The sequence below is a fragment of the Scardinius erythrophthalmus genome (genome assembly GCF_964197995.2).
Source record: "Scardinius erythrophthalmus genome assembly, chromosome: 17".
Classification (NCBI taxonomy): Eukaryota; Metazoa; Chordata; class Actinopteri; order Cypriniformes; family Leuciscidae; genus Scardinius; species Scardinius erythrophthalmus.
Genome location: NC_138237.1, coordinates 17,880,758 through 17,906,095, shown reverse-complemented (window position 1 = coordinate 17,906,095; position 25,338 = coordinate 17,880,758). Strand labels below are relative to the sequence as shown.

Below are 25,338 nucleotides of genomic sequence, written 5' to 3'. Positions count from 1 at the left end.
TTAAATCCATAATCAATTTAGTGACATTCATATTTGCTCCTTGACTTTTAAAGTTGCAGTGACATCTGCTGGTTCATTCATAAAACACATTTTTCAGGCTAAACAGAGATCATCCAAGAAAGGTTGGCTGATATTAATTCAGTAACTAATTTATCCTTAAAATCAAACAATACATACATTATAAGTCTGTGTGTTTAGGTATATAGGCTATGAGGGACTTAAGTTTACTGGCAGCATGAATATGGTCTCTAAATATTTATTCCACCATATAATTTAGAATGGAAAAGACTATAGCTTTAGATAAAAATTCTTCTGACAATCCTGTACTTTGAATAACACTGCTTTTTTAGATGCCATAGACCTCAGTTGCAGGCTCAGGCCAGCAGTTTTCCTGGACAAAATCTATTCTCCTCATTTTAAGACACTTTTTCTGGAAAGTGTAAAGCTCTAAAGCTCCTCCCCTTTGCCTCAATGTATAAATGAAACATTGGCACTGCCATCAACACAGCCGAAGAGGCTGAGACTGTAAAACTATGAAGAAACTTGCCATGATTCTGTTTGTTACATTGCTTGCACTCTTTGCAGGGAATGGTAGGATTTTTTTGTGTTTTTTTTTTGTGGCTAGGGTGTTTGCATGTGAATCTTTGTGGATTAAAGTGAAGGATGATAAATTTGAATTTAGAATACAGAGAAGATTGATTTTATACATTTATTATAGTAAAATGAATGAGTTTGTAAAAGTGTTGCTTATTAGACACACATATTTTCTTTTCTGGATAACTTCTAATTGGATTTTTTCATAACATTTTTTTGTTTTAACCAATAGCATTAAAACTTGTGTGCACAGATGATAACATTTTATACATGCACAACAATACATTTTGGATATGATTTTGTCTCAGTGCATAATGCTGAAGTGCAGATTCAGAATTGGACTTGTGGCTATGGAGGACTCTGCCGTCGGTTCTGTTTTGACCAAGAATACATTGTTGGTCACCATGCTTGTCCACGCAGATACAGGTATGTTGATATAAGATTACAATAAATTACTGAAAATATATTTTATATTTATATGAAATAGTATATAAATATGTAATATTGTTTATAAATGGTCACCAAGGCTGCATTTATTAGATCAAAAACTCAGTAAAAACAGCAATAGTGTAAAATATTACAATCTAAAATAAATGTTTTCTATGCTAATGTAATTTAATTATATGATGACAAAGCTGAATTTCTGACAAATAATCATTTGCATGTTCAAGAAACATTTCTCATTATCAATCTTGGAATGTTTTTTTTTTTTTTTTGTGGAACCGTGATATATATTTTATTCTTTGATGAATAGAAAGTTCAAAAGAACAGCATTTATTTGAAATAGAAAGCTTTTGCAACATCATCATTTTGATCAGTTTAATGCATCATTGCTAAATTTCTTAATGTATTTTTTAAACCCAAACAGTATTGTATAATACTTTAGGATCCATTAAACAAATGTAAAGGTCATAATTCCTAACAATGATTTATCCATTTTTTTTTCAGATGCTGTGCTGTGCGGTTTCAGCAAAAATAACATAATCTTAGACCTCAACTGATGATTGATTTAAAAGCTACATCCTCAGAAGAATAATGTCATCACCAAAGAAATCTTTATTTGGGTTTAAGTGCTGATATGTGGTGAAAGAAACAATTTCTTTATCATTCAAAGTAGTGAGTCTTTTGACATTTAACAAGGATTTTAAAAATATGAAAATAATGTTCTTGTAAAAATTATTCTTATTTGAAAAACAAAGAAATCATCTGAAAATTGTGAGACACACAAAATAAAAAGCAGATGAAGTAATGAGGTGTGGAACAGTGCAGTTTTAAGTAGAGTAAAGCTGATGGGAGAGCTAAAGCATGCCACCACTGTAAATCCTGGATTACAATTAATACATGGTTCTTTTTCAAGAGAGGCATGCCAAACATTTCCAACATTTAACTCTATTCAGACTGTGATCCAATGAAAGTCAAAGGATGGTCTGGTTTAAGTGGCGCTGGCTTTGCTTTGCATTGTACAGCCACTATAGAGACAATAACACATCCAATGAAGGGTCTAACCCAATAGCACTTGTGGAATGCTGCTTTTCTAAATGAAATGCCAACAGGTTTTACTCTTGTTTACTATCCCAAGCTTTTCTGTTTTATTTATCTACTTTGTTTCTTTATACGACACAATAAACCAGAATATATGGTTTTCAACAATTGCCATTCCCTGTGTGCTCAAATCAGCTTTTATTGTTCAATAAACCCTTATTTTCTTGGGCAATTAGTAGTGAACATATCTACAGCTTGTTTGTAGCCAAGATAGAGGTAGCCTAGTAGGTGCATTTTGTTTGCCTTGTTGGAGATATTCAAGGTATTTTTTTTTTTTTTTACTCTTTTAAACAAATATAAATAAATGATTCTAGATATCAGCCATCTCTATCAAATCATAATTAGGCTATGTTGATTTCCTGACAGGCTGAAGAGGCCCAAACCTATCAACTTATATCAGCCAATGAATGCCTATAAAATTACACCACAAAAGTTATTTTAAGCGAAAACAAAAGTAGAATGAATCATTATTTTGAACTTTATGTTGCTTAAAAATCATCTTTGTAGTGGACGTAAGTTCCTAAACGGAATGCGCGACATTAACCTCGTGCCGCCAGATGGCGGCAAGGCAACACGGACTTTAAAAAACACATCATCAGTAGAAGAACATGTCCCGGAAATATTGTTTTTAAATATCTCCCGATGAATAAACTTAAGGAGGACTGAGAGATTTTTTCTATTAGAATTATTTTTACTTTGTTTTGGAAGTGAACACTCACTGAACATGGACATATCCTCTGATGAAGCTGATGACTGGTTTATGGAGTCTCTAAACACGTGAGTCTGACAGCAGTAGACTAGACTTGCATTTAATTGCCTGTGTAGTGGTTGTCTCAACATTCACTGTGTTCCCTGCCTAGACGGCATGTTTGGGCATCAGGGGCACGTTTCATCATCCGCTAACTCTGCGTCTTCTTGATTTCAGATACAAAGACCTGCATGTGTTTCAACTGGAGCATCCGACAAAAGTAATAGAGTGGACGGGTGACAAAAGTAAAACATCTCTGAATCCCTGAAACATTGTTGACCGTTAAAATATCAAATCCGTTAAAGGCAGTTTTCTTTTTTATATTCCAGGTATTTGTGTTGCAGGATACACTGGAGCAAAAAGTGAAATTTTAGAGTTACTTCTGCCTCTTAAGTTATATGCTGGTGACAACCAGGTGAATGAAGACATCAGAAATGCAATTCTGGTATGTTTTTTGAATGTGCAATTCATTTAACTGCCTATTGGTCACAACTTTAGGGTCTTTGTGCAGAAAGAGACTTCAAAGTACAGCGTGGTGGCTTTTCAGAGGAACCTGTTGAGTGTTTGATACATATCCCTGGAACGAGGTAAGAATTAGATATGCTCAGAACAGAAGTGGTAATGGGATAATTGATAATACTATCAAATAATTGATCAAATCTTATTTATTGTAACTATCTACTTCAAACTATTTATTGAGGCAGAATACTGCTAACTGAGTTGACTGCCTACAACAGCATGATATTGAGAAATGTTCAATTCTTCACAGGTTTCAATATGTATAGGCCTATTTACTTTGCTATGTATGTGCATGATAATATGATTAGTTACATTTTTCTATTTGCATTTAGCATTGTCCCAACCCAACCCCCCGTTTTTCTTTTGTAATATTTTATTTTATTTTATTTATTTATATCAGCTGCTCTTTACAGGTGTGTGGCGACTAGTGGAAGTTCTAGCTCAACGTTGCAGATTTGGGATATTGGAGGCGATGATAGTGGTAGGATATACCAGGATTACCAATAGGAAAATAATGATGTATATTTGTGAATTTTTTAAAGCCACAGTATAGTATTTTTTTCCACTAGGGGTCGCTAACCTCTTTACAATAACAAAGGCGTAGTTTGATGACGCAACATTTGCTAAGAATTATGGATGTTGTCGTCAACGTCAAGCCGACCGATCTAATAATGTTTATGGATGACTGAATACATCGATGCTTTTATCATGACTGTGATATGAAGCAGTTCGGGATTGCTAAGAGACAGCAATCAGCTCCACACGCGACGCGAGCTCCCGCGGATATAAAAGGAATACGGACATTTCATTCTACCGAACTACACGCAAGTGCAGAATTACAACTCACAGGCCAGTTTATTAGACAAATTAAACTTGTGAGGTAACGCAGCGCTGTTTCACTTGGTCTAACATTACACTAGCACACTAAACTGCATTTGAATGTGTTGAAATTTATGTGTTAGTTTGTCTGTATGAGACTAGCAGTAAGCTAGATCAACATTAGAATAACATACAGATCATATTCTAACATTTTATCATTGTTGAACTATATAACATTGATTAGTTTTATGTAAATGTGCTCACCTGTTTAATAAAGTACATGTAGAAGCGGTCGAAGTCTCGGACGTGGAGCTCTCGTTTATATACTGTCTATGGGAGCTCTCGGCATCTCGAAAACACCGCGCTGATATTGATTCTCGTTTTAGTTCTCCTTTTTTATCCAAAGTCTGCTTGCCATGGTCCATAATGTTTGAACAAAACAACAACAGCGTGCAAATAGACATTGCGAACTCCACAGTTGTCTGCGTCTGTCGCTTTGGTTAATCAGAGGGCTCTGCTCATAGCTCTGGTTACCATGGCAGTACGAGCGGAAACCATAGGCGGAAACCAGGGACAACGCGGATATGACGCCATTGACTGCGACATAACGGAAATAAAGACACGGTCCGTGTCTTCGAATTAAAATATTAATTTCTCTGGATTTAGAAGTTAATTGGAACTGTTGGGATAATGTAAATACACAACTTTAAAAAATATATAACATAGATATAGTGATTTTTTATATTTTTAAAGCAAAAAAAAATACATATTGTGCCTTTAATTATTAAATTATTATATAATATTCTTATATTTTTGGATTCATATTACATAGTATCTTTCCATTTTTCAATACAGATGTTATAAAAAGGACTGGAGTCATAAACCTCAAGAGCACATCAGCAAAAGGCATTAAAATAGCACCTGGATTGACAGAGGATCCAACAGTTCTTCATGGTTCTTGTATAAGTGATGTTCAGCTGACAGAGATAGCAACAGGACGGGTTCTGTATACAGTAGGTAATATCAAAACCTATTACCTTTAACCTTTTTCACTGTTGTTTTTAACGAGTTTTAAGCCTGGTTCACACGGGACGATTTTAAAATTGTCGGCCGATTTTCCAAACCTGAGAGACCCCACACACGGCGATAAAAAATCACGGGTCTAACAGTTTTGGTCGTACAGTGTGTGGTGCGCAGCCACACGGCAAAATCAACACATCACACACGAACCGATTTGACTCCCAAACATTCCCAGGTCAGACGGGAAATCTTGCAAAATCCCTCGAGATCAAACGTGACTTCAGAGTAAACAATCATGGCGGACGAAGAGGATGCAGTGGCGATAGTCTGTAGTTTGTTTTTAACCGAAAAAAAAACGTTATCAAAAGAAAAGGCGATGATCTCCGACGTCCACCGGACTTTCTGGTGCGCCATGCCGCCGGCTGTTTTGATTCTGTTTCCCGGTGCTTCCTCGCCGCCTCGTCACCTCGCTTTCTGATTGGCTACACGCCACAGTCCACAGGCTGCGTGCTCGTTTGTCCCCGGGGGACACCACACACGAGAAGAAATCGGGCTTAATAAATCCAACATGTTGGATATCCCCGATTTGAGATCGGAGCGGTCCCGACGTCCTTCCGAGCAGACGAGAGCAGTCTTAACACACACCACACGGCAGGAATATCTGATCAGATTATATTACGATAATCAGAGCATCCTTAAGATTGTCGAAAGGGGTGAATCGGGGCTAAAATCAGCCTAATTATCCTGCCGTGTGAACCAGGCTTTAGTTGAAATGTAAGATATTTATGTATTTATTAAATATTACTTTTTTACATTAGTTAATGAGTTTAATTGAAATATTAGTACTAATATATATATATATATCATATGATTTATGTTTATTTTTATTTTTTACAGGAAATGAGTCCTTAGATTCAGTGAGTGGGTTACAGTTTGTAAATGCTCATGCGTTTCTCATTTGTGCGAGCAATGGCACTCTGCTCATGGGTGACACAAGAGACCCCTCAACTGCTCATTATCCTCTGGAAGAAAGTAAGAGTGGTTTGCACTGGTCATTTGGGTTGAGGAGTGACAGCTCCCTGTCCGAACCTTCTATTGTAGCAAGACTTTCATCCTCCGCTCACATTCTGCTGTCAGACATAAGAGATTTACAGAGTCCAATTTGTCAAACCCGACTAAATGTCCAACACAGTCCACCAAACAATGACTTTCTGAACGTTTCTTGGGCTCCTGTTCTCGACAGTGTTCTGTCGGTGTCTGGTAAGTAGAGCTTTTTTCTTTCTGAAATGAGCTAATATTTAGTCTTGTAAGGTTGAATTGATACAAATTGTTGTATACGTATTTCATAATGTGAACCTGTGTGAAGACCATTGATTACTCGCCAATGACATGACAATTTTCTTTTTTGAAGGGTTTGATGGAACAGTACACATTTATAACACAACAGATTGGAGCACAGAGGCCCAGAGCCCTCAGCCAATTTTTTCCCACAGAGGTCATGAAATGTCACATGATTCAAAATACAGTGGTTCCCCAGCTGTTATCACCACCCATTCTTGGCATCAGTCACGACCAAACACTCTTCTCTCAGCAGCTACCGATGGATCTCTACATGTATGGGACTGGGTGGACATAATCACTGACAGATGATGTTGCTGATCATTAGACAAAACTGTTATGTGATGCATGCAATAAACCATATACATGTTTTTAACAGATTTGCATACAATATTTCTGTTCGAGTATATGAAGAAATATCAAACAATTAAAAAATAACGTCTTTGAGCTTTTACAATGACTGTTAAGTCAATAAACTATATTATTACACAGCTCTCTGGAATACTTCATTCTGCTTCATAAAAACAGCTGGCATCATCTTGCACCTCAATTATCGATTGTAGTGAATCACCTCAGAGGACGTCAGTGTTTGTATCATGTAATATTGTTTCAGTGTTTGTCCAGTGACTGTTTTTACGTTGTTGTGGACTGCTTTTGTTGTTGTGTTGGCAATGGACTTCATTGTCAAGTATGCAAAACAGATGAAAACCCATTATGTGTGGTATTATTTATAAAGTTTAAAAATGAGGAAACCATGTTTAGGTTACATTTGAATGTTTATTCATGTTACATTTGATTGTATATTAATATCTACCACAATTTGTCGCATTTAGAAGTCAGTTGCATTTCGCACTAATCAGAGATGAAACATGAAATATATGCTTTAAATTGTCCATTATTTGAGTTTAGTATGTAATGGATCAGTTCAAGAATTATACACAACACATATCATCTACTATAAGTTGCTGACAGTGACTATTATGTTGAATCTCTGGTTCCAAATAGATAGTTTCCAGAACATTATTAACAGAAGCAATTTGCAGCAACACACTGAGGGGGAGAAAAGTATTTAAAGGATTAAAAAAAAGTATGTAAAGGATATTTATTAGTTGTTTTTTTTATGACATGAAGTATAGGAAATTATATTTTCTAGAAGTTTTTCAGCTTACATAATGTTATGAATGATCAAATTAGGAGATACTGGCATTAACGAAATTAACATTATTTTGTAATAGCTCTATAAAGTATGTAATGCTATAAATGAAAAAAAAAAAGAGGTTACATTAGATCAACAATTCATTTGAAAGTACTTGACTCTTGAGGATTCAATTAATACTAAATGTACACGTTCACAGTCTTTTCTCAGGGAGTTCGAACAGCAAAAAGGCTATTTCTTCATTCTCATGTTCCTTCCCACACTCCAAGAGACAAGCAAAGTGTCCAGGCTCATACTCAACCAGATCTGAATATGCACTGGGACCATGATGTAATATAAGTAAAGGTTCATCTGGCCACCCAGAGGAATCCAATGGGGATTTATTCAAGTAGAGACCAAGATCCACTCTCTTTTTTGGATTGGATGGATGAGAGTAGAGCAGCCATGTATTTGGAGGACTACTCTGTTCAAGAAAACTCAACACACTGCCTTGGCAACCTTTTCCAGTCTCTATTAATTTATTTGAGGTTAAAACTTTGTCAAAATCCTCTCCAGAGTTGTAGCTTAGTGCCTCCGTTCTGTAGCCAAGGCGGGTTCTGGCATTGCAGTACAGAGTACTTGTACCTTTGTCATCTATGATCTCAGCCATCCCACACTCACATGACTCAACATTCATTTGTTTTCCCGCTTTCCATGTGCTTCCTTTATCATCGCTGTAGAACGCTTAAGCATAAGGTGTGAAACAGCAAAATGATAAGCAGCAACATGATGTGCAATCAGGTTTGCCAGTGTATCGATACGCATAGGCCGGGATAATCAGTCTCCCATTCTTCATTTGAACACCATGTCCTGGTCCAACAGCAAAGGGGGCCCAGTCCTTCACCTGCTCACCAATCACATCTGCTGTCAAATCTGTTGTTTGGCTCCAGGTTTTGCCAGCATCCTTACTGGTTACATAACAAAGTCGTCCTTGGCTCTTATTTGTGCGTATTTGTTCGTATTCAGAGACCCCATTGGGAATACATACAAAAAACAGAAAGAGGGTCTTGGAATCTCTCTCATAGACCGGACATGGATTCATGCTGCGGTGGTTTGGTAGACAAGCTGAAGTGAGCAACTGATGACCATTGACCCACTGAAATAAAAAAAGCATCATGACTGTTTTCATGCCAGGTTGTGTAAAGTATCTATGAAATAGCGAAGTTGTTAAAAAATGAATTTGTACCTCAACTTCTTTAATCTTCTTGTCATTATTCCACGTTCCTCTTCTCATCACAAGCACTTCTGCACTTGTGTCACTTAATGTTTTTCTCTTTTCAGCAAAGGCAAGGAAGGTTTGATCGTCATTGAGATACACGAGAGCTGGAATTCTGTATGTCACTTGTTTTTTACAACAGCAACACCAACTTTGAGGCTGTTCCTGTTTGTATATTGTTGTTGTGTTTATGTTTTTAAGACAATCTAAATTGCTTCTTGATGGTGTCTTGTTACCCATTGTTAAAGTTGAGCTCTAGAAAAATAATAAACAACATCAGAATCAGTAACAAGACAGTAGCCAGAAAAGGGGTTGAATACTTATTGAAGTAGAATATATATTTATTTTTATCTATCTTGTTTTTGTTTTATCATTTAATCAAATCTAATAATCATATCTTAAGAAATCATATAGTTTGTTGTGTTTATTCTTAATATCATTTGAAATGTATGTTTAATGCTCATGCTCTTCATCTATTATGTCTCTCTCTAGTTGACATTCTCTCTTGGTTGACCTTTTCTTTTCAGTAGACGTGTGCAGAAGTCTAACAGCCAGACCACAGTTGAAACAAATGTTTATTTTAAATATCATGTTTATATCATGTTTTCAGAAAAAAAAAAAAAAAACATCTAGCAAGTAGAGGAAAGGTGCACAGCTGCAGTTTCTACTAACGTGTAGTGAGACTAATTTCTGTATTTCTGTCGCATATGGTCTAGAACAATATGACAAACTGTACTTTCACCCAAGGGGCCAGATATCTAATCTTGCAGCTGTGTCTGGTGAGGCTAACTTTCTTCAGTAGGCAATTAAAAGAGGATCTTTAACTGTATAAAATATTTTAAACTTTTACTCATGATTGAAATATTATTATTTCTCATTTATAATTTGATCATCTGCTGCTAAGAAATAAAAATAGATTTTATCATCTGACTGTTTCTCCTCGCATCACTTATGCAAGTAGTTTTTTTAGTAAATGTTTTTTTTGATTTGCAAAAATGTCACAATTCTTGTTTTTGCTTTGTCATTATGAAGTGAATGTATACAGTATAGCTAATGCTGCCACATTTTCCTTGCTCCTTCCAAAATGCACAATACTCAATAATAAAAACAGTCAAGAGAGACTCAGCCCGAATGAAAACGTCGTCATGCCTTCCTTCACAGGTAGGACAAAGTAGGAATCATATATCACTGTCTCAAGTCCAAAACAAAACAATGAATCCAATCACTGTACAGACAAAAGTTACACAACTTCAACCTTGCTCTTCAACCTGCAAATTCAATAATGATACTTTTTTATTTTATGTCTTTTTTTTTACAGGGGTGCTTTACTATTATTATTATTATTATTATTATTATCTAATTTAAATTAAACAACATTTTTGTTTACCATAACCTATATGGGGAACTTCCATGGTTTCTGTCCTTGTTGATAATTCTCCAATAGACTATTAGAAAAAATACTCACAGAAAGCAGCAAATGATTCTCACAGCAGGTTTGTCACCACAGGAGCCTCTCATCAGGTCTAACCAAAACATGCCGAGCATCCTGTATTTATAATATCCTATATCAACAAATTGTGAAGCTAGGTTAAACATTAAACATCAGGATAAGTAACAGTTAGCATGTGGTTATTTATAATTATTGATTAGGCTAACTACACTCATAAAACAAAGGTTCTTTATTGCTATCCATGAACAACCATTAACATCCATGGATCCTTTCCATTGCACAACAATATTGTTTCTTTTGCATTATTTTTTTATTTCTCTCTTTATATTTCTCACCACACTGGGACAAGGTGATTCACAGTCAAAAACAAACATGGAAAACCTAGAAAAGTGGTTGCCATTTTTTTCTCAACTAATTTTTTGCTTAATCTTTTTAACTTTCACTCAGTATTTTCGAAGAAATATCTCACCTTTCAATGCTGATAAAGGGGAAAAGTTTCTTTGAACCCTGTTAAGAGATTTAGGATTTTGCAAAAGACACTCAACACATGTTTATCTCTCTCTCTCTCTCTGAAGGGTGTGATGTTCTTGCGTTTTAACATCAGGACATTAGTCTTTTGAGAAATACTCTCCTGGAATGTAAAGTATACGTTTTATTTCTGGAAATGGTATGGAAAAAGACTGCAATGCAAAATAGAGATAAATTGCATTAGTTCTCCTGTTTGACACAATCTTAAATTGGCTGTGTTGGATAAAAAATATGGTTTTGATATGGTATGGATCAGAGAGTTGCCCTCTCTTCCAGTTTCTCCAGTCTTACAGGACTCTCAGACGGATTCATCATGTTTACCGAACTGGGTAGGCAAATCATTGAGATGAGAATCTCTTTTATCACTAAGAACTCAAGGAGTTTAAGACTTCATTTTTCACCACAACCTGTGTAATGAGCTTGTAATGGCAACATTTAGTGTAGGAGAATTACTAAATAAATTAAGAGCCTAATACTTTTCAAATGCATGGCATGAACTATAAATGCTGGGCTAATTTAGTTCATTAACTTTATCTCTCATGTCAAAAAGGATTTATGGTCTCTCCACCCCTTATGTTGACAGCCACACCTCTGCACAAATGTATCAAAACACTAGGCCCTTATCTTAACTGAGCACTCAAATAAAAGTATAAGTAAGTGAAAAGTATAAGGTGTGATACAGCAGAAGCAACAGGATGTGCTACACAATACTAATACCCTAGGGTTTCTAAGGTATTCAGGGATTTCAAGAGTTACAGAAAAATGACAGCTTGCACATTTTACATTGGGATCATAATGGATGCTCAATTATGACAACCTGAGACATTGAAGGGTTGCATTCACTTTAATATTTTTAGAAGTTTGCATGTTCACATAATTAATGCTGTCCAAGATAGAGGGCTTGAGATACAACTTGCACTAAAGGACTACTTAAATAAGTTTGTAACAAATGAACAGAAAAAAGCATAAGAGCAGTGGAACTGTTGTGGTAGTGAGGAAAGCAGCTGGCTATATACTTTACTGAACCCAAACTTTTGAACAGTTTTGTATAAGATCTTCATATTTTGAAGATCTAAACATGTCTAATTTCAGTTTTGTGAGTACATGTCCATTATTTTAGCAGTATTTTAATCATTTACTATCTAAACTTGATTTGCTGTCTCATTCAGCACCTTTGGCCTGGATGACATCACTGAGTTTAAAAAGGGCAAAAGCTATGCCTTCAACATAACTTATCTCTCCACATTCCATGAGACAGGCAAAGTGTTTTCCATCCCCACACTGAGCCAGATCTGAGTATCCACTTGGACCAAAATGGATGATCAATTTATGATCCTCCCATCCAGAGGCATCCAAAGGGGTTTTATTCAAGTAGACGCCGAGGCATGTTCTCTTGCTTAGATTGGTTGGATGGCAATAAAGTAGCCATGTTTTTTCAGGAGCTTTATCAGGAGCAAAACTCAACACACTTCCTTGGCAACCATGTCCAGTCTCTGTCAGCTTATGTTCAGATGAAAGTTTGTCAAAATTTTCTCCATCACTCTTACTTAGAGCCTCGACTCTATGGCCGGATGTACTTCGAGCATTGCAGTACAGTGTACTGTTACCTTTGTCGTCTATGATCTCAGCCATCTGACACTCACAAGACTCACCATCCATACGTTTTCCAACATGCCAAGTGCTTCCTTTATTATCACTGTAGAATGCAAATGCATGCGCTGTGGGTTTACAGTTGAGTGGGTGGCAAGGATACACATAGGCTGGGATAATCAGTCTCCCGTTCTTCATTTGAACACCATGTCCTGGTCCAACAGCAAATGTGGCCCAGTCCTTCACCTGCTCACCAATCACATCTGCTGTCAAATCTGTAATATGGCTCCAGGTCTTGCCAGTGTCCTTACTGGTTATGCAACAAAGTTGTGCCTGATTCTCATTTTTATGTATTTGTTTGTGTTCAGAGACCCCAACAGGAACAGTGATGAAAAACAGAAAGAGGGTCTTGGATTCTCTCTCATAGACCGGACATGGATTCATGCTGCGGCGGTTTGGTTGACAAGCTGAAGTGAGCAACTCATGACCACTATTCCACTGAAAAAAAAAATAAAAAATTATTTATTGATTTTATTTTTTATAAAATAATAAACATTGTGATATTATTCATGTCTTATTAAAAATCTTGTATTAAAATAGAAAATTTATGCTTATTATATATTACTCACCAAATAAATAAATAAATGGACATGAAATACTGATTCGAGTTGAAATGATTTGATAGTTTTACTTTTAGGCTACAGGCCTAATAACTTCTGAAATTCCAGAGAAATGTGTAGTAATGTACAAGACTTACTAAATATTAATGTAAAGTCTCACCTCAACTCTTTCATCTTTCCATATTCCTTTTCTCATCACAAGGACATCTGCATCTGTGTCGTCAGCAGTTTTTCTCTTTTCAGCAAAAGCAAGGAAGGTTTGATTGTCACTGATATAGATGAGAGCTGGAATTCTGTACGTCACCTGCTTTCTTTCAGAGTTTTGACTCTCTTGTTTGAATAATGTTGTTAGTGGAAAGGGTCTTGATTTGCTTCCTGGTTGTGTTTTGTCCATTATTAAATTTAAATCCTAGAAATAGAATAAGCAGTTTTATATTAGCATTCACGTGGTGAAGTCCTATAGAGGGCTTGTTTAAGCTATATTTATGAAAGACTACTCTATAGAATATTTTTGCTGTACCCCGTCCTTCCTTCATTTTGCTATCTCCCCGTATTCATAGAGAGATTGCATTGTGCAGTGTGTGGATTTGTTGGAGTTGGAAAGTGTGTATTTCCCTTACTTAGATCAAATTACAAGCGGTCATAAAAATAACCATACCACGAAGCACGTGCACGACAAATAATGAAACATGAAAGCAAACGTGACGGTTCGACGTCGCCTTGAAAGTTAGCCAACTTTTAGCCAAACTTGTTCCCGTTGTTTTTCAGTGACTAGCTGTAGCTGCCTTTTAAAGCGTACAGTAGTACTAAAGCGTACTAAATAGCAACGTTAAACATGTTGATATGATACCACATGAATGACATACTCACAGAAATGTTCTTGTCTTTTCTGCTACAAAAACGTGAGCTGCAGAATTGACCACAGAGTCAGACTTCCACCTGAAACCAAACTTGATCTTACACACGTGCTGGGTCTTTTTTTTTTTTTTTTACTGCGACAGCTAGACGAATAGGGTAATAGATTTTAGTCACTCCTATCCCCTTGTGCTTACGTGTTCAGAGGTTAAAGCAAATAATAATAATAATAATAATAATAATAATAATAATAATAATAATAATAATAATAAAAAATAAAAAAATACATTTTTTTTTGACTGAAACCTTTTCCTCGGCCAAACCCCATTCCACAGCCACACACCCGGGCAGTTTTTTCTTCTTGTAATTAGGAGTATATAGTGACTTGCTTTACCTTCACAAATGAAATAGCCTACACCAAGAACATTTGCATTAAAAAAAGGCCATTTTGAACTGCGTTTCTATTATTTACACATTTTCTGAAGTTTTCAATCGAATGCTTTTTCAAGACTTGACTCTTTGTGATGTAGTCATAGCCTACAAATTAATTAACCATTTGCATAACTTTAACGCAAGTTTTTATTTCTCAAATAATAAAAGCCAACAGAGCTTTTGCCGAAAAGTGAGCTACTATCACAAACTATACATAATATAGTATCTGTTTTAACCTAGCCATTATAAATAAATAATGTAATTTTATTTATTTTATTTTATCTATGTTGATTAGCCTATATGAGAAGTGAACAGCATGAGCAGGGCCTTACGCAGGATTTTATAAATACGAGGTCCTTGCTATAGTGATCCTGCTATGGGGGTTCGTGGGCATATGAGACATAAATGAACCGAAACTCAGCGATATCCCGCGGGAATGGAAAACCCGGAGTGGATTCAGAGCAGAGTGATTACAGAACGCTTAGAGTGCAGAGAGGAACGTGCTCCACTCCAGGCTTTGGTCACATCCCACTCAGCAGGGTTAATATACACCTCATCTTTCCTTAATTTAAGAGTAAGACCTATTCAAACTGAAATTAAAACATTTATTACACTATTTGAGAAATGTAAGCATATTTACGGCCTATGATTTCAACAAATATCCAGTTTTCAGTTTACTATACAACATCATGGTAACAGGGCTGACAACTTACTGTAATATCGCCCCCTACAGACATGACAAAATATAATTTAATTGTAAAATGAGACACTTTCTTGACGAGTTCACATCCTGAAATGATACTGAATAACGCACAAGTTGGGAGAAAACTTACAATCGTTTTAATGTTATATATTAATACAATATAATGTCCACCTTATATAATTGTACTATTTGGCTGCAGATTATATCTAACACAATCAGTCAATTTTGATTAAAATGATGACCACACTAAAATTATCCATATCATTCCAAAAGTTTCAGTGACACCAGTCTAAAACAGTGAAGTACTTTAAATGAAAACACTAATTTACTAGAACTAAGCCAGATGATTGAAATGAATCTGTGTGGCAATTACAGACGCAATACAGCTATTAGGCTACAATGAAATGAAGAGAAAAAAAGTACACTTTAGTTAGTACATGTAGTACATGTACTAGTTAGTACATGTTAAATTGACGAGCTAAAGTAACTTTTGCACCCCAAGCCAGTAGCAGGTGGTATTGAGAAATATCTTCATTTTTGAAAATGTAATATATATATATATTTTTTAAACATTTTTACATTCAACCAACCAAGTGAATCAATTAAAAAAGATCTACACATGCAGTATAACATACAAATCAAGCAGACTAGAACGGCATCATTCGTTTTAGATTCAGTAAAAAAAAAGTGCTTTAAGGAGCTACCTGGCAACATTTTTTAAATAAGTATTTATGTATATGCAAGTATATAAATAACCTATGTTTTTATTTTCCAAGCATAATCAGTATTTTAGCATGCACAGTTTGACACTTCATTTCAATGAATGCCCTCAAAGAGATTTGACATACAAATGAGCAGTGACCACCATTCACTCCTACAGCTAAAGTCAATGTATATAAGAGGCATTTGTCTTACAATAAATAAATACAAGGTAAAGCATGCTTTACATTATTAAGCCAGCACCAATAAAGGCATAATTAAATGATCACAATAACAGCTTAGTTTTTTATATCATTACAGTTTCATGATTTCAAGAGCTGCTAGGATTCACCTTAGATAAATCTATCTGAATTCAAAATGCTATTTTTTTTTATCCTGCCGAAAGATGTAAATCTAACCCAGAAGCAAATGTTAAAAGATCCCACAGTAAGTCCTAATGAATTTAATTTGCTCTTGTGTAATTTCAAGTGCACAATACATCGCTGAGCTTGAATTCCACAAAGGCTATCTCCTCAATCTCACTTTTCTCTCCACACTCCATGAGGCAGGCAAATCTCTCCTCACACTGCGTCAAGTCTGAGTATCCACTGGGACCATTACAGATGATCCATGGACGGCCCCAACCAGAAGAATTCAAGGGTGATTTATTCAAGTAAACTCCAAGATCCTTCCTTTTCTTTTTGTTAGTTGGATGGGAGTAGAGTAACCAAGTTTTTGTGTTTGACTGTGTCAAGCAATCACTTGGTTTCTGCTCCCCTTCCTCCGATGGCTCGGGCACGGGGAAGCTCAACACGCTACCCTGGCAGCCGTGATGGGGCTCCACTAGTTTCTTTGCAAAGTGAGGGTTGTCAAAATCTGCTCCGCTGCTTTTACTTAAAGCCTCTACTCTGTGGCCTGCACTACGGGCATTGCAGTACAAATGACTCCGATCAGCATAGTCTATTATCTCAGCCATCTCACATTCACAGGATTTCATTTGGATTTTCTCCCCCATCTGCCAGGTGACACCACAATCATCACTATAGAATGATAAAGCATGAGGCCTGACTTTGAGTGGAAAATGAAAACACCTACGGTGTATGTAATAAACATAAGCTGGGATGATTAGTCTTCCGCTTTTCATCTGAATCCCATGTCCCGGTCCTACTGCAAAAGTAGCCCAGTTGCGAATCTCATCTCGAATAACGCTATTTGATAAATCGGTTAAATTGCTCCAGCTCTGGCCATAGTCTGTACTAGTGATGTAACACAGCCGGGCTTTGTTCCTACCCGTAGCAATCTGGTGATGCTCAGTGGTATGGCCCAATATGCAGACAAAAAACAGATAGATGGTTTTGGATTTCCTCTCATAGACTGGACAAGGATTCATAGTGCGATGATCCGGCAAACAGGCAGAAGAGAGTGTTTGAACAGGAGACCACTGCACACAATGACAATTCATTAAATTGCATACAAATATTGAATTATGAAACCATACATTATTGTTCAAAAGCTTGGGGTTGGTAAGATTTTTTTAAAATGCTCACTGAGGCTGCATTTATTTGATCAAAATGCATTAAGAGAAATATTGTGAAATATTATTACACTATAAAATTACTTCTATTTGATTACATTTTAACATTTAAAATGTAATTTATTCCAGTGATGGTAAAGCTGAATTTTCATCAGTCTTCAGTCACGTTATCCTCATTCTAATATTCTGATTTAGTGCTCAAGAAACATTTCTTATTATAATTAATGTTAAAAACATTATTTGTCAAAACCATTTTAATTTTTCAAAAGAAAAAAGTTCAAAAGAACAGAATTTATTTTGAAATAAAATCTCTTTAACAATGTAAAAGCCTTTACTGTCACTGATCAAATGCATACTTGCTGACTAAAAGTAATTTCTTATATACCACCCCCAGCCCCAACAACAACAACAAAAATCGTATTGACCCCCAACTTTTTAACAGTAGGGCCTAGAGTATATGATCAAATATGAATAAATTAAAATATATTGTACAGGAAATATTTTAATTACTTGAAGAGACCCATTTAGCAGTAATCCCCTCCTCATGACTAAGACTTTTGCATCACTGTCCCGTGGAGAGCTGCGCTCTTCAGCAAAAGCAAGGAAAGTCTGACCATCACTGATGTAGACCAGAGCAGGAATTCTGTATGTTTTACCATCCCTCTGCTGGAATAATGCTGTTCGTGCAGGTAGAGCTTGCTGGGGTTCTTCTGGGTAGCTTTTTGACGCCATGCTGTCAATCATTCCTAGAAATACAAGTAGGCAAACATATAGGTATAGAGTATGACACGTTGCAATGCAGTAGACTTTTGGAGTGTTCATGCACATAGCTGGGCACTTCTTCGTTTTGATACGTCTTGAGAAAATACTTGTCCTGCTTAATTAATATAAACATAAACTTAATCATTTAAGTCGACTTAAACGTCCTGAACGGGAAATATTTAGTCTAGTTTCAATGATCGCTTACATATGCATGGTTACGACCACAAACCTTTTTTTAATGAAAATATTAAATACATATATACATATAAATACATAATAACTGTCTGTACAGTTCACCTTTCGTGCATTGCATATCATTAGCAATCCGTTTGAATTAAATTCAATCAGTGTGTGAGGCAGCCCTCCGTCTCCAGCTTCCTCCAGCTGGACAAGAGGAAAGAGGAAACGAAATACACGCTGTGCATTGTGGGACATGTAGTTCCGAACCAACAAGCACGGTGTATCTTTTTACATTCACATGTATGAATTCAGTGGGATCTTGAATAACTCTTTGTTCTATTAATTTACTATTTTCAAACTGTATTCATAGGGTTAAAATAGCAACGATGTCAGTAAACGCTGCAAAAGTACTACATTTCCCATATCGCTTAACTACGGTTGGTAAGAAACAGACTTCGAGTATTGTTTATTCGAGAGACATGCTAGAAGGGTCTTAGTGGTTCCGAGTTAATGTAAATTACGTTTCCAGAGTTACTAAATAGTCCTTATCTTAACGTATCTGATTAACGGCTTAGTTGGTCTGTATTATTCTGTGTAACGTTAATAGTTCACAATCACATTATTGTTTTCTAGGTCTAACGTTAGGAGATAACAGCTCACTAAAGGAGATGACAGGACTGGGGATTTACAAATTTGAAAATGGAGAAAGTTACCCATCAAATTGCTTCCCAACAAGATCATATTTTCATCCAAGAAACGAAGGTGATTATTATGTGATGGTAAAGCTGAATTTTCAGCATTGTTACTCCAGTTTTTAGTGTCAAATAATCCTTCAGAAATAATTATAATATGCTGATTTGCTGCTCAAGAAACATTTCTTATTGTTATCAATGTCGAAGACAGTTAATACTTTTGCTTTATAATAGCTTTAATGTTTATATGATTTGATCTGATTATTTAAGGAATAGAAAGTTCAAAAGAACAGCATTTATTTTAAATATAAATTATTTTAACAATGTGAAAGTATTTACTGTCATTTTTTAATCCATTTAATGCACCCTTGCTAAATAAAAGTATTATTTCTTTATTTTTTTTTTTTATTATTATTTTTTTTTTTTAAATATTACAGACTATGGTGCAAACATGCCTCTGAATATTTAACATTTAAAATAAATAGTTGCATCTACTAAACAGTGCACTGTGGTATTATATATTTTTTAAAGGGGCAGGACACTGGCTCGTAGCACACAGAAATACATTGGAAGAGGGAATATCAAAAAAGAAAAACGTTTCAGGATCATGTTTCGAAGTGCACTCTGGGAAACATGAAAAGGGAAGACCAGAGAGTGCAAGCAGCACTTTAGATGCTCAACTTTTAGTAAGAATGGGTCTGCTATTAATTATTTCATTTATTGGTTTCACATGTGACTCTGATGTTCAATATCTCTTACTAACACACACTTCCACTATACTTCAGATTACACTGCATTGTGTGGATAAACCCTCCGACCTCTGTTCTGTTAACATCAGTGGCAAGCATTTGCAAATGGTAAGCCCTGTGTAAAACACATTATTTAAAGTTAATTTGTTAGTTTAGTGGTTCTTTACCAGGGGGAGTCAGGGAACAAGCTTTAATTTAAGCTAAAACAACTTGAATTTTAGATAATGACTTATGGAGATTGTTATCTATTATTGTGGACAGTGGGGGACCTTGGAGTCAAAATGTTTAAGAACCAATGGTTTAAGCCATCTGCCATTACATCACAAAAGGTTTTTTCTTTTCTTTTTTTAAACAGGTCAAACTTGAGGGTTTGGAAACATTTGATCACATTACTTACATAAATGCCTCTGATAACCATTTAACTTTAGGTAATCAAATTTGAATTTTAGATAATGACTTATGGAGATTTTAGATAATGACTTATGGAGATTGTTATCTATTATTGTGGACAGTGGGGGACCTTGGAGTCAAAATGTTTAAGAACCAATGGTTTAAGCCATCTGCCATTACATCACAAAAGGTTTTTTCTTTTCTTTTTTTAAACAGGTCAAACTTGAGGGTTTGGAAACATTTGATCACATTACTTACATAAATGCCTCTGATAACCATTTAACTTTAGGTAATCAATTTTTTTTTATATATTTCTTTATATTTCTAGTGTGACAAGTGTAAAATGTGTGTATATATTATTATTATTTTTTTCTAGAGCCTTTCGACAGGTTTCCTGCACTTAGGGAATTGGAACTATCACTGAACAGTCTCCATAATTTTGAGATTCATGCTGAAGAATTCCAGAGATTGGAGGTCAGTTTGCTTAAATACTGGGTTGTGATTGTATTCTGCTCTTGAATGATTAAAGCAGATGTGAGTATTGTGATGATCTAAAAAGCTTGACATTATTACTTTGTTTCAGGTTTTGGATTTATCTTTCAATAACATATCAGGAGAAAGTATATTAAATCTAGGCCTTTTAGCACGTCTGAAGGTGCTCCATCTAACTGGAAACCAACTGCAGATGCTTCCACTCAATATGGCTGGACCTTGTACCTGCCCTGGAGAAAAGTAAAAGAGACTTTAAAATCTCTTTTAAAGACTTTATCTAAGTTGCAGATGTGCATAGAAATGCTATGCTTACCCTTTATTTTAAAAGTATGGAACATTAAGTCACAAGTGGCTTTTTGCCTAAAGTTTTGTAAAAGAACTACACAAGAAGATTCAGTGCAGTTTTGAATGTTTGAAATTACCTTAGAACAGTTTTCCCTTTTCTTAGGAGCACACAACAGGGTTCCTTGCTATTTCAAAAACTTGAAGTATTGATGCTTGATGAGAACAAATTATCATCTCCAGGAGTGTTTATGAGTCTTGCTAACTTACAAAGGTTAGTAAGCTTTTTCTAGAGAAATATGTGGCATAAATGAAGTTTCTGAAGTGTTCAAATGAATTCATTTCATGCAACAAGACAGATCATTATATATATGTATATATATGATATATATATGAGTTTATAATCTACATTTATCTATGTAATTATAATTAGCCAAAATAGCAATATTATTTAGCACAAAATCTCTCTTACAAGAATAAAAATTTTAAATAATCCTAATTTTCTAAACAAAATGTGCACTCATTACAATCAGTTATTAGTAACATTAGGTAGCCTATCAAATCAGTCTCAGTTGATTTCATTCTTCTTGGTGGAGACTGACCCCTTGAGGCACAGCCTTTTAGAATTTTAAACCAAACAATGCTGTAGCCCGAGGAAATTACGCGTATTGTAAACATGAAAGAACATGTCTAAGTGATTAGAGGGCTCTGTTTTGTTTTTAAGTTTATAATTTATAAACGTATTAACTACTAAATAAGGAAACTGCAAAAGTATGATGCTTACATTTGACATTTTATTGTTTAGGAACCATTAAAGTGATTCTCACATTTTCTCTTAAATTCGTTTTATCTTACTTTTTGTGCATTTAGGCTTTGTCATCTAAACTTACAAGGAAATTGTATCTCAGGAGTCCCATTCTTGGAACAAATGGCAACATTACAAGATGACCTGACAGGCATTATGCCACAGAGCATCGGACAGAGCGCGAGCCTGACGAATGACAAGAGGATAAAGTGTTGGTATATTTAATAATAATAATAATGAATCATTTTAGGTTGGAAAACAATTTGTTTATCTGTTCATTTTTTCCCCTTTCTTTGCCAAATAGTCTCTGAAATCACCATGAGCCAGCAAAAAACAGAAAAAACATTGGAAGTAGGATCGGAAGTCTATATAAGTCATATCCATTTTTTTCTCAGTATTATCATTGATATTCATCAGCATTTTATAATGTAACTTTTATATGCAATAGGAGGACAAAGCATGTCTTCATTCTGGTCCCTTAAAATACTGTGATGATCAGAGAAAGGAGGATGGATGCTCCATGGACCTCGGTCTACCTTTTCATGAACTTCGTCATCTGAATTTGGCCAACAATGAGGTCTGTGTATTTGTATCTGTGTCTTTGATTTTTAACAAACATAGACAGCTGAATTAAGTCATTGACAGCAGAGCTCTTTGCCAATTTTTCCCTCTAGATAGCTGAGGAAGAGGCATTGTTGCCTGTGGCATTGTTTCCAAAGCTCAATGAGCTTGTTATTCACTCAAACCCCTTGACAACACAGAGAAGTGGTAAGCTCACACATCCCAGGCAGGCTCATTGCTAGGGCATTAAATGAACTAAATCTGACACAAAAAAAAGAAGTACATCTTCTTTCTGTGTTTTTCAATACAGGCGACCCACCAATGCTGACCTGTTTTCTTCAAGACAAGCTGGGTATTAAGATAACGCGAAAAAAGACAACGGATCGCATTAAGCGACATATTAAACTCCCTGTCAATCCTAAAAGAAAGGTGTGACAAACTTAAAAGTTTGGATTTAGCACTTAATGTTTTCAAAGTCTTTTCAGAAGCAGTTTACCTTCACCTTACATTTTCAGGTGAGAACTACAATTCCAAACATACCAAAATTTCCTTCGATCATGGAAAAGCAACATGCTACAGAACCACTCTGCCCAAAGAAATATACTGGAGAAGATAGTCATCAACCCTCAGAGTTTGGCTTATCGTCTCAAACGAGCATTGAAGACGAGGAAGACATTGCGATGGGCCAGGAACATTTAGACTTGGCAAGTGCAGACATATCCTTTGAGGCGAATCAAAATGCAGAGCCGTTCTTTGTGACAGAGGTAATTTTTTGTACCTAAATCTACATAGCAAGACTTGTATGATATGCATGTTAGAAAACTTTTTTTGTTTTATTTTATTTTCCAGATTAATGGCCTACATCAATCTGAATACCAAGAAGAGCTGGATGATCCAAAGCAAACCAGCCTGGAAATGAAAGCCAGTAAAGCATGTCCAGAAAAACTGACTGGTTACGAAATCTTACTTGATGACACATCTGAGCCAGAAATGCCTAAGATTTCTGGTAAGAATTTTCCAGAACTCTTTGTTTGACTCAGTGCCGTTTTGTTTGTTCGTGTGGTCATTGATTTCTCTCGACGCAGGAATTCAACATGCCGTAAAGGTTTTGGAGCACACGCTCAAGAACCTGCTTGTGTATAGAGATTCTAAAGCAAATCTGGACCTTCCTCAGAAGCCGTACGCCGAAAGAGAGAAAAGGGTCTGTGGTCATTCATCAGCTCTATACGGTGCAGTTATCATCTACACCGAATAAGATATTAATGCCATTATTGAATCCTGGGTCATCTGTTATGAATAACACAGCAGGAACATTCTTTTCACAGATTAGAAATCTGCCACCTTTGAGACCAAAGAAGTCAAAGGGAGAAAAAGTTGAAGAACTTCTCGCCCAAATAAAGGAGACGAAAACAATAAGCAAAGTTCCCTTAGGTAACCGATGCTTCCTTTGTCATTTTATGGCAGGCTTTGAAATGTCACTTATTTATTAAAATGACAAAACCGAGATGGAAACCTGTGTCAGATGCTATTTCAGCAGGAGCAGCATTTAAATGTTATCATCAACTTGCAGGTCAACTATCAAGAACACTACTGAGATGTTCTAGTGATTGTGCGGCACTGTTTACTTTGAAATTCTCTATTTGGCTCTGCAGCTGTTCCTCTATTATTTCAACACTTAACAGATTGCTAGTGTGTTGGACTGTGCTGCATAAATGAACTTCAGTGCAGTGATTGTGGATATGCCATCTAGGGAACCTCCAGACTACTGTTAATATGAATAAAATGACATTCAATGCAGCATTGCTCATAGAACGATATTAAATGCAACTTCATATATATTTTCTATGCAGATAATGTACTCAAAGGAGGGAATGATATTTGTAAGAGAGAATATGAAGAAGCACTTACTCTGCTGAAGGACATGAAAAGGAAGTACAGGACGGCCCATTTGAAAAGAGTGGAACAAGCAGCACAGATTGAGACTGTAATCTAAATTAACAGGTGCTTTACTTTCTGCTTTTACTAGAGAAATATCACCATTAAGATATTGGAGAGATGGCGACAAAATGTGATCTTTTGTATTGAATACAAATAAACAGTAAATGTCATTGCTGTCAGAAATATAATGATATTTTCATCATGTATTTGTTTTATCTCATTGCCATTTGTTTTATCTCATATTCTTCTCTGACATAAAAAGTCTCAAATAATCCTTTTTTCACATCAATATTTGGTCACCCTTTTTTAACTTTTACTTTTTTTATGGCAAGAGTTGGGCTGTTAGGTCTTTCAATTGTTTTGACACAATAAAATAAATGATTGGTAATTTGCAGAAAGTATACTTAAAAAAAAGATCTTTTATCTTTACCTGAAATATCTTAGCATTTGTCATGGAATTGTAATGTTTTGAAAGGTGAAGAAAAGAAATAGGAACAAAATGTATTGTAACTCAGTGAGTAGTTTTTTTTTATATATATACCATTGTCAGTTTTTAATGTTAATATATTTACAGCAGGACCAACAATAAAACATTTATATAACATATATAATATACACTATGTATAACATATATCATAGCATATATCAGGATAATGACAGATTTCATGTGATTAACTCCAAATTTGCATTATATTGATAGTGTGCAACAGTTTGCATTTTTTTTAAAGGGAAAAAGGAATAGGAACTCAATGAGTAGTTTTTTATATTACTGTCATTACACACTTTTCATTTTAATATATTTACAATAGGACTAACATTAACAACGGGTTAGCTGCTCCAGAAAATAATTACAAAAAAATTCAATGCTTGTTTTTTTTCTTGATTATATAAAAGCTTTTATTATTTAGTATATTAAATATATATTTTAAAATATCTGATTTCATGCGCGTATGTCCTGATAATATCCAGAAGTTCGCATTTTTTCATAACCAAACATTCCTTGCGAAGTTTTTAAAATAATGTTTGTACAAGACAGCGAACAAGTCGGTTTTCCTGTAGGAGGCGCTTTTGATAAAACCTAGAGG

At 35.4% G+C, this 25,338-nt stretch overlaps 5 protein-coding genes and 1 pseudogene across 11 annotated transcripts; 3 read left to right on the top strand and 3 right to left on the bottom strand.

Moving 5' to 3' along the window:
* Positions 1 to 533: 533 nt before the first annotated feature.
* On the top strand, positions 534 to 1,573 carry defbl2 (defensin, beta-like 2; the record flags this gene model as incomplete). The annotated part of the gene is made up of 3 exons (XM_081391460.1): positions 534 to 591; positions 903 to 1,020; positions 1,543 to 1,573. 3 exons carry the CDS (start codon positions 534 to 536, stop codon positions 1,571 to 1,573), a joined length of 207 nt encoding a protein of 68 aa, XP_081247586.1.
* A 1,068-nt stretch (positions 1,574 to 2,641) lies between these two features.
* Positions 2,642 to 7,775, top strand: wdr73 (WD repeat domain 73). The gene is made up of 8 exons (XM_081390768.1): positions 2,642 to 2,913; positions 3,062 to 3,129; positions 3,214 to 3,299; positions 3,383 to 3,471; positions 3,817 to 3,884; positions 5,078 to 5,239; positions 6,140 to 6,502; positions 6,654 to 7,775. Exons 1-8 carry the CDS (start codon positions 2,861 to 2,863, stop codon positions 6,890 to 6,892), a joined length of 1,128 nt encoding a protein of 375 aa, XP_081246894.1. The 5' UTR covers positions 2,642 to 2,860; the 3' UTR covers positions 6,893 to 7,775.
* Positions 7,776 to 7,929: 154 nt separating this feature from the next.
* On the bottom strand, positions 7,930 to 9,231 carry LOC308705652 (sialidase-3-like; annotated as a pseudogene). Its single transcript has 2 exons — positions 8,962 to 9,231; positions 7,930 to 8,871 (listed from the first exon to the last, which is right to left on the bottom strand). The product of its transcript is annotated as a sialidase-3-like (transcript).
* Positions 9,232 to 11,797: 2,566 nt separating this feature from the next.
* LOC308705653 (sialidase-3-like) lies at positions 11,798 to 14,178 on the bottom strand. Of its 2 annotated transcripts, none has more exons than XM_081390766.1 (3): positions 14,050 to 14,178; positions 13,340 to 13,588; positions 11,798 to 13,057 (listed from the first exon to the last, which is right to left on the bottom strand). In XM_081390766.1, the coding sequence occupies exons 2-3, from the start codon at positions 13,571 to 13,573 to the stop codon at positions 12,131 to 12,133; spliced, it is 1,161 nt and encodes a 386-aa protein (XP_081246892.1). In that variant the 5' UTR covers positions 13,574 to 13,588; positions 14,050 to 14,178; the 3' UTR covers positions 11,798 to 12,130. The 2 variants fall into 2 exon arrangements, with proteins under 2 accessions (XP_081246892.1, XP_081246893.1); XM_081390767.1 differs by having other exon boundaries at positions 13,700 to 14,088.
* Positions 14,179 to 15,285: 1,107 nt separating this feature from the next.
* neu3.1 (sialidase 3 (membrane sialidase), tandem duplicate 1) lies at positions 15,286 to 18,607 on the bottom strand. The gene is made up of 3 exons (XM_081391406.1): positions 18,462 to 18,607; positions 17,913 to 18,148; positions 15,286 to 17,309 (listed from the first exon to the last, which is right to left on the bottom strand). Exons 1-3 carry the CDS (start codon positions 18,475 to 18,477, stop codon positions 16,353 to 16,355), a joined length of 1,209 nt encoding a protein of 402 aa, XP_081247532.1. The 5' UTR covers positions 18,478 to 18,607; the 3' UTR covers positions 15,286 to 16,352.
* xrra1 (X-ray radiation resistance associated 1) lies at positions 18,592 to 24,540 on the top strand. 5 transcript variants are annotated; one of them, XM_081391400.1, is made up of 18 exons: positions 18,592 to 18,785; positions 18,978 to 19,106; positions 19,568 to 19,722; positions 19,822 to 19,893; positions 20,141 to 20,213; positions 20,552 to 20,649; positions 20,759 to 20,907; positions 21,116 to 21,223; positions 21,820 to 21,965; positions 22,059 to 22,105; positions 22,203 to 22,331; positions 22,429 to 22,522; positions 22,626 to 22,744; positions 22,831 to 23,079; positions 23,165 to 23,321; positions 23,401 to 23,516; positions 23,641 to 23,746; positions 24,166 to 24,540. In XM_081391400.1, the coding sequence occupies exons 1-18, from the start codon at positions 18,731 to 18,733 to the stop codon at positions 24,306 to 24,308; spliced, it is 2,145 nt and encodes a 714-aa protein (XP_081247526.1). In that variant the 5' UTR covers positions 18,592 to 18,730; the 3' UTR covers positions 24,309 to 24,540. The 5 variants fall into 5 exon arrangements, with proteins under 5 accessions (XP_081247526.1, XP_081247530.1, XP_081247528.1 ...); XM_081391404.1 differs by having other exon boundaries at positions 18,597 to 18,644; XM_081391402.1 differs by having other exon boundaries at positions 18,598 to 18,781; positions 22,593 to 22,744; positions 24,166 to 24,431.
* The last annotated feature ends 798 nt before the right edge of the window (positions 24,541 to 25,338 follow it).

Excerpts from the sequence above, each read along its gene's own strand:
- wdr73 (XM_081390768.1), top strand. The coding sequence starts at position 2,861 with ATGGACATATCCTCTGATGAAGCTGATGACTGGTTTATGGAGTCTCTA. Across the intron at positions 3,472-3,816 it reads ATACATATCCCTGGAACGAG|GTGTGTGGCGACTAGTGGAA; the intron begins GTAAGAATTAGA and ends TGCTCTTTACAG. Across the intron at positions 5,240-6,139 it reads ACGGGTTCTGTATACAGTAG|GAAATGAGTCCTTAGATTCA; the intron begins GTAATATCAAAA and ends TATTTTTTACAG.
- xrra1 (XM_081391400.1), top strand. The coding sequence starts at position 18,731 with ATGTCAGTAAACGCTGCAAAAGTACTACATTTCCCATATCGCTTAACT. Across the intron at positions 20,650-20,758 it reads AAGAATTCCAGAGATTGGAG|GTTTTGGATTTATCTTTCAA; the intron begins GTCAGTTTGCTT and ends ACTTTGTTTCAG. Across the intron at positions 22,745-22,830 it reads CTGTCAATCCTAAAAGAAAG|GTGAGAACTACAATTCCAAA; the intron begins GTGTGACAAACT and ends TTACATTTTCAG.
- LOC308705653 (XM_081390766.1), bottom strand. The coding sequence starts at position 13,573 with ATGGACAAAACACAACCAGGAAGCAAATCAAGACCCTTTCCACTAACA. Across the intron at positions 13,058-13,339 it reads GGAAAGATGAAAGAGTTGAG|TGGAATAGTGGTCATGAGTT; the intron begins GTGAGACTTTAC and ends TTTTTTTTTCAG.
- neu3.1 (XM_081391406.1), bottom strand. Across the intron at positions 17,310-17,912 it reads TGCTAAATGGGTCTCTTCAA|TGGTCTCCTGTTCAAACACT; the intron begins GTAATTAAAATA and ends CATTGTGTGCAG.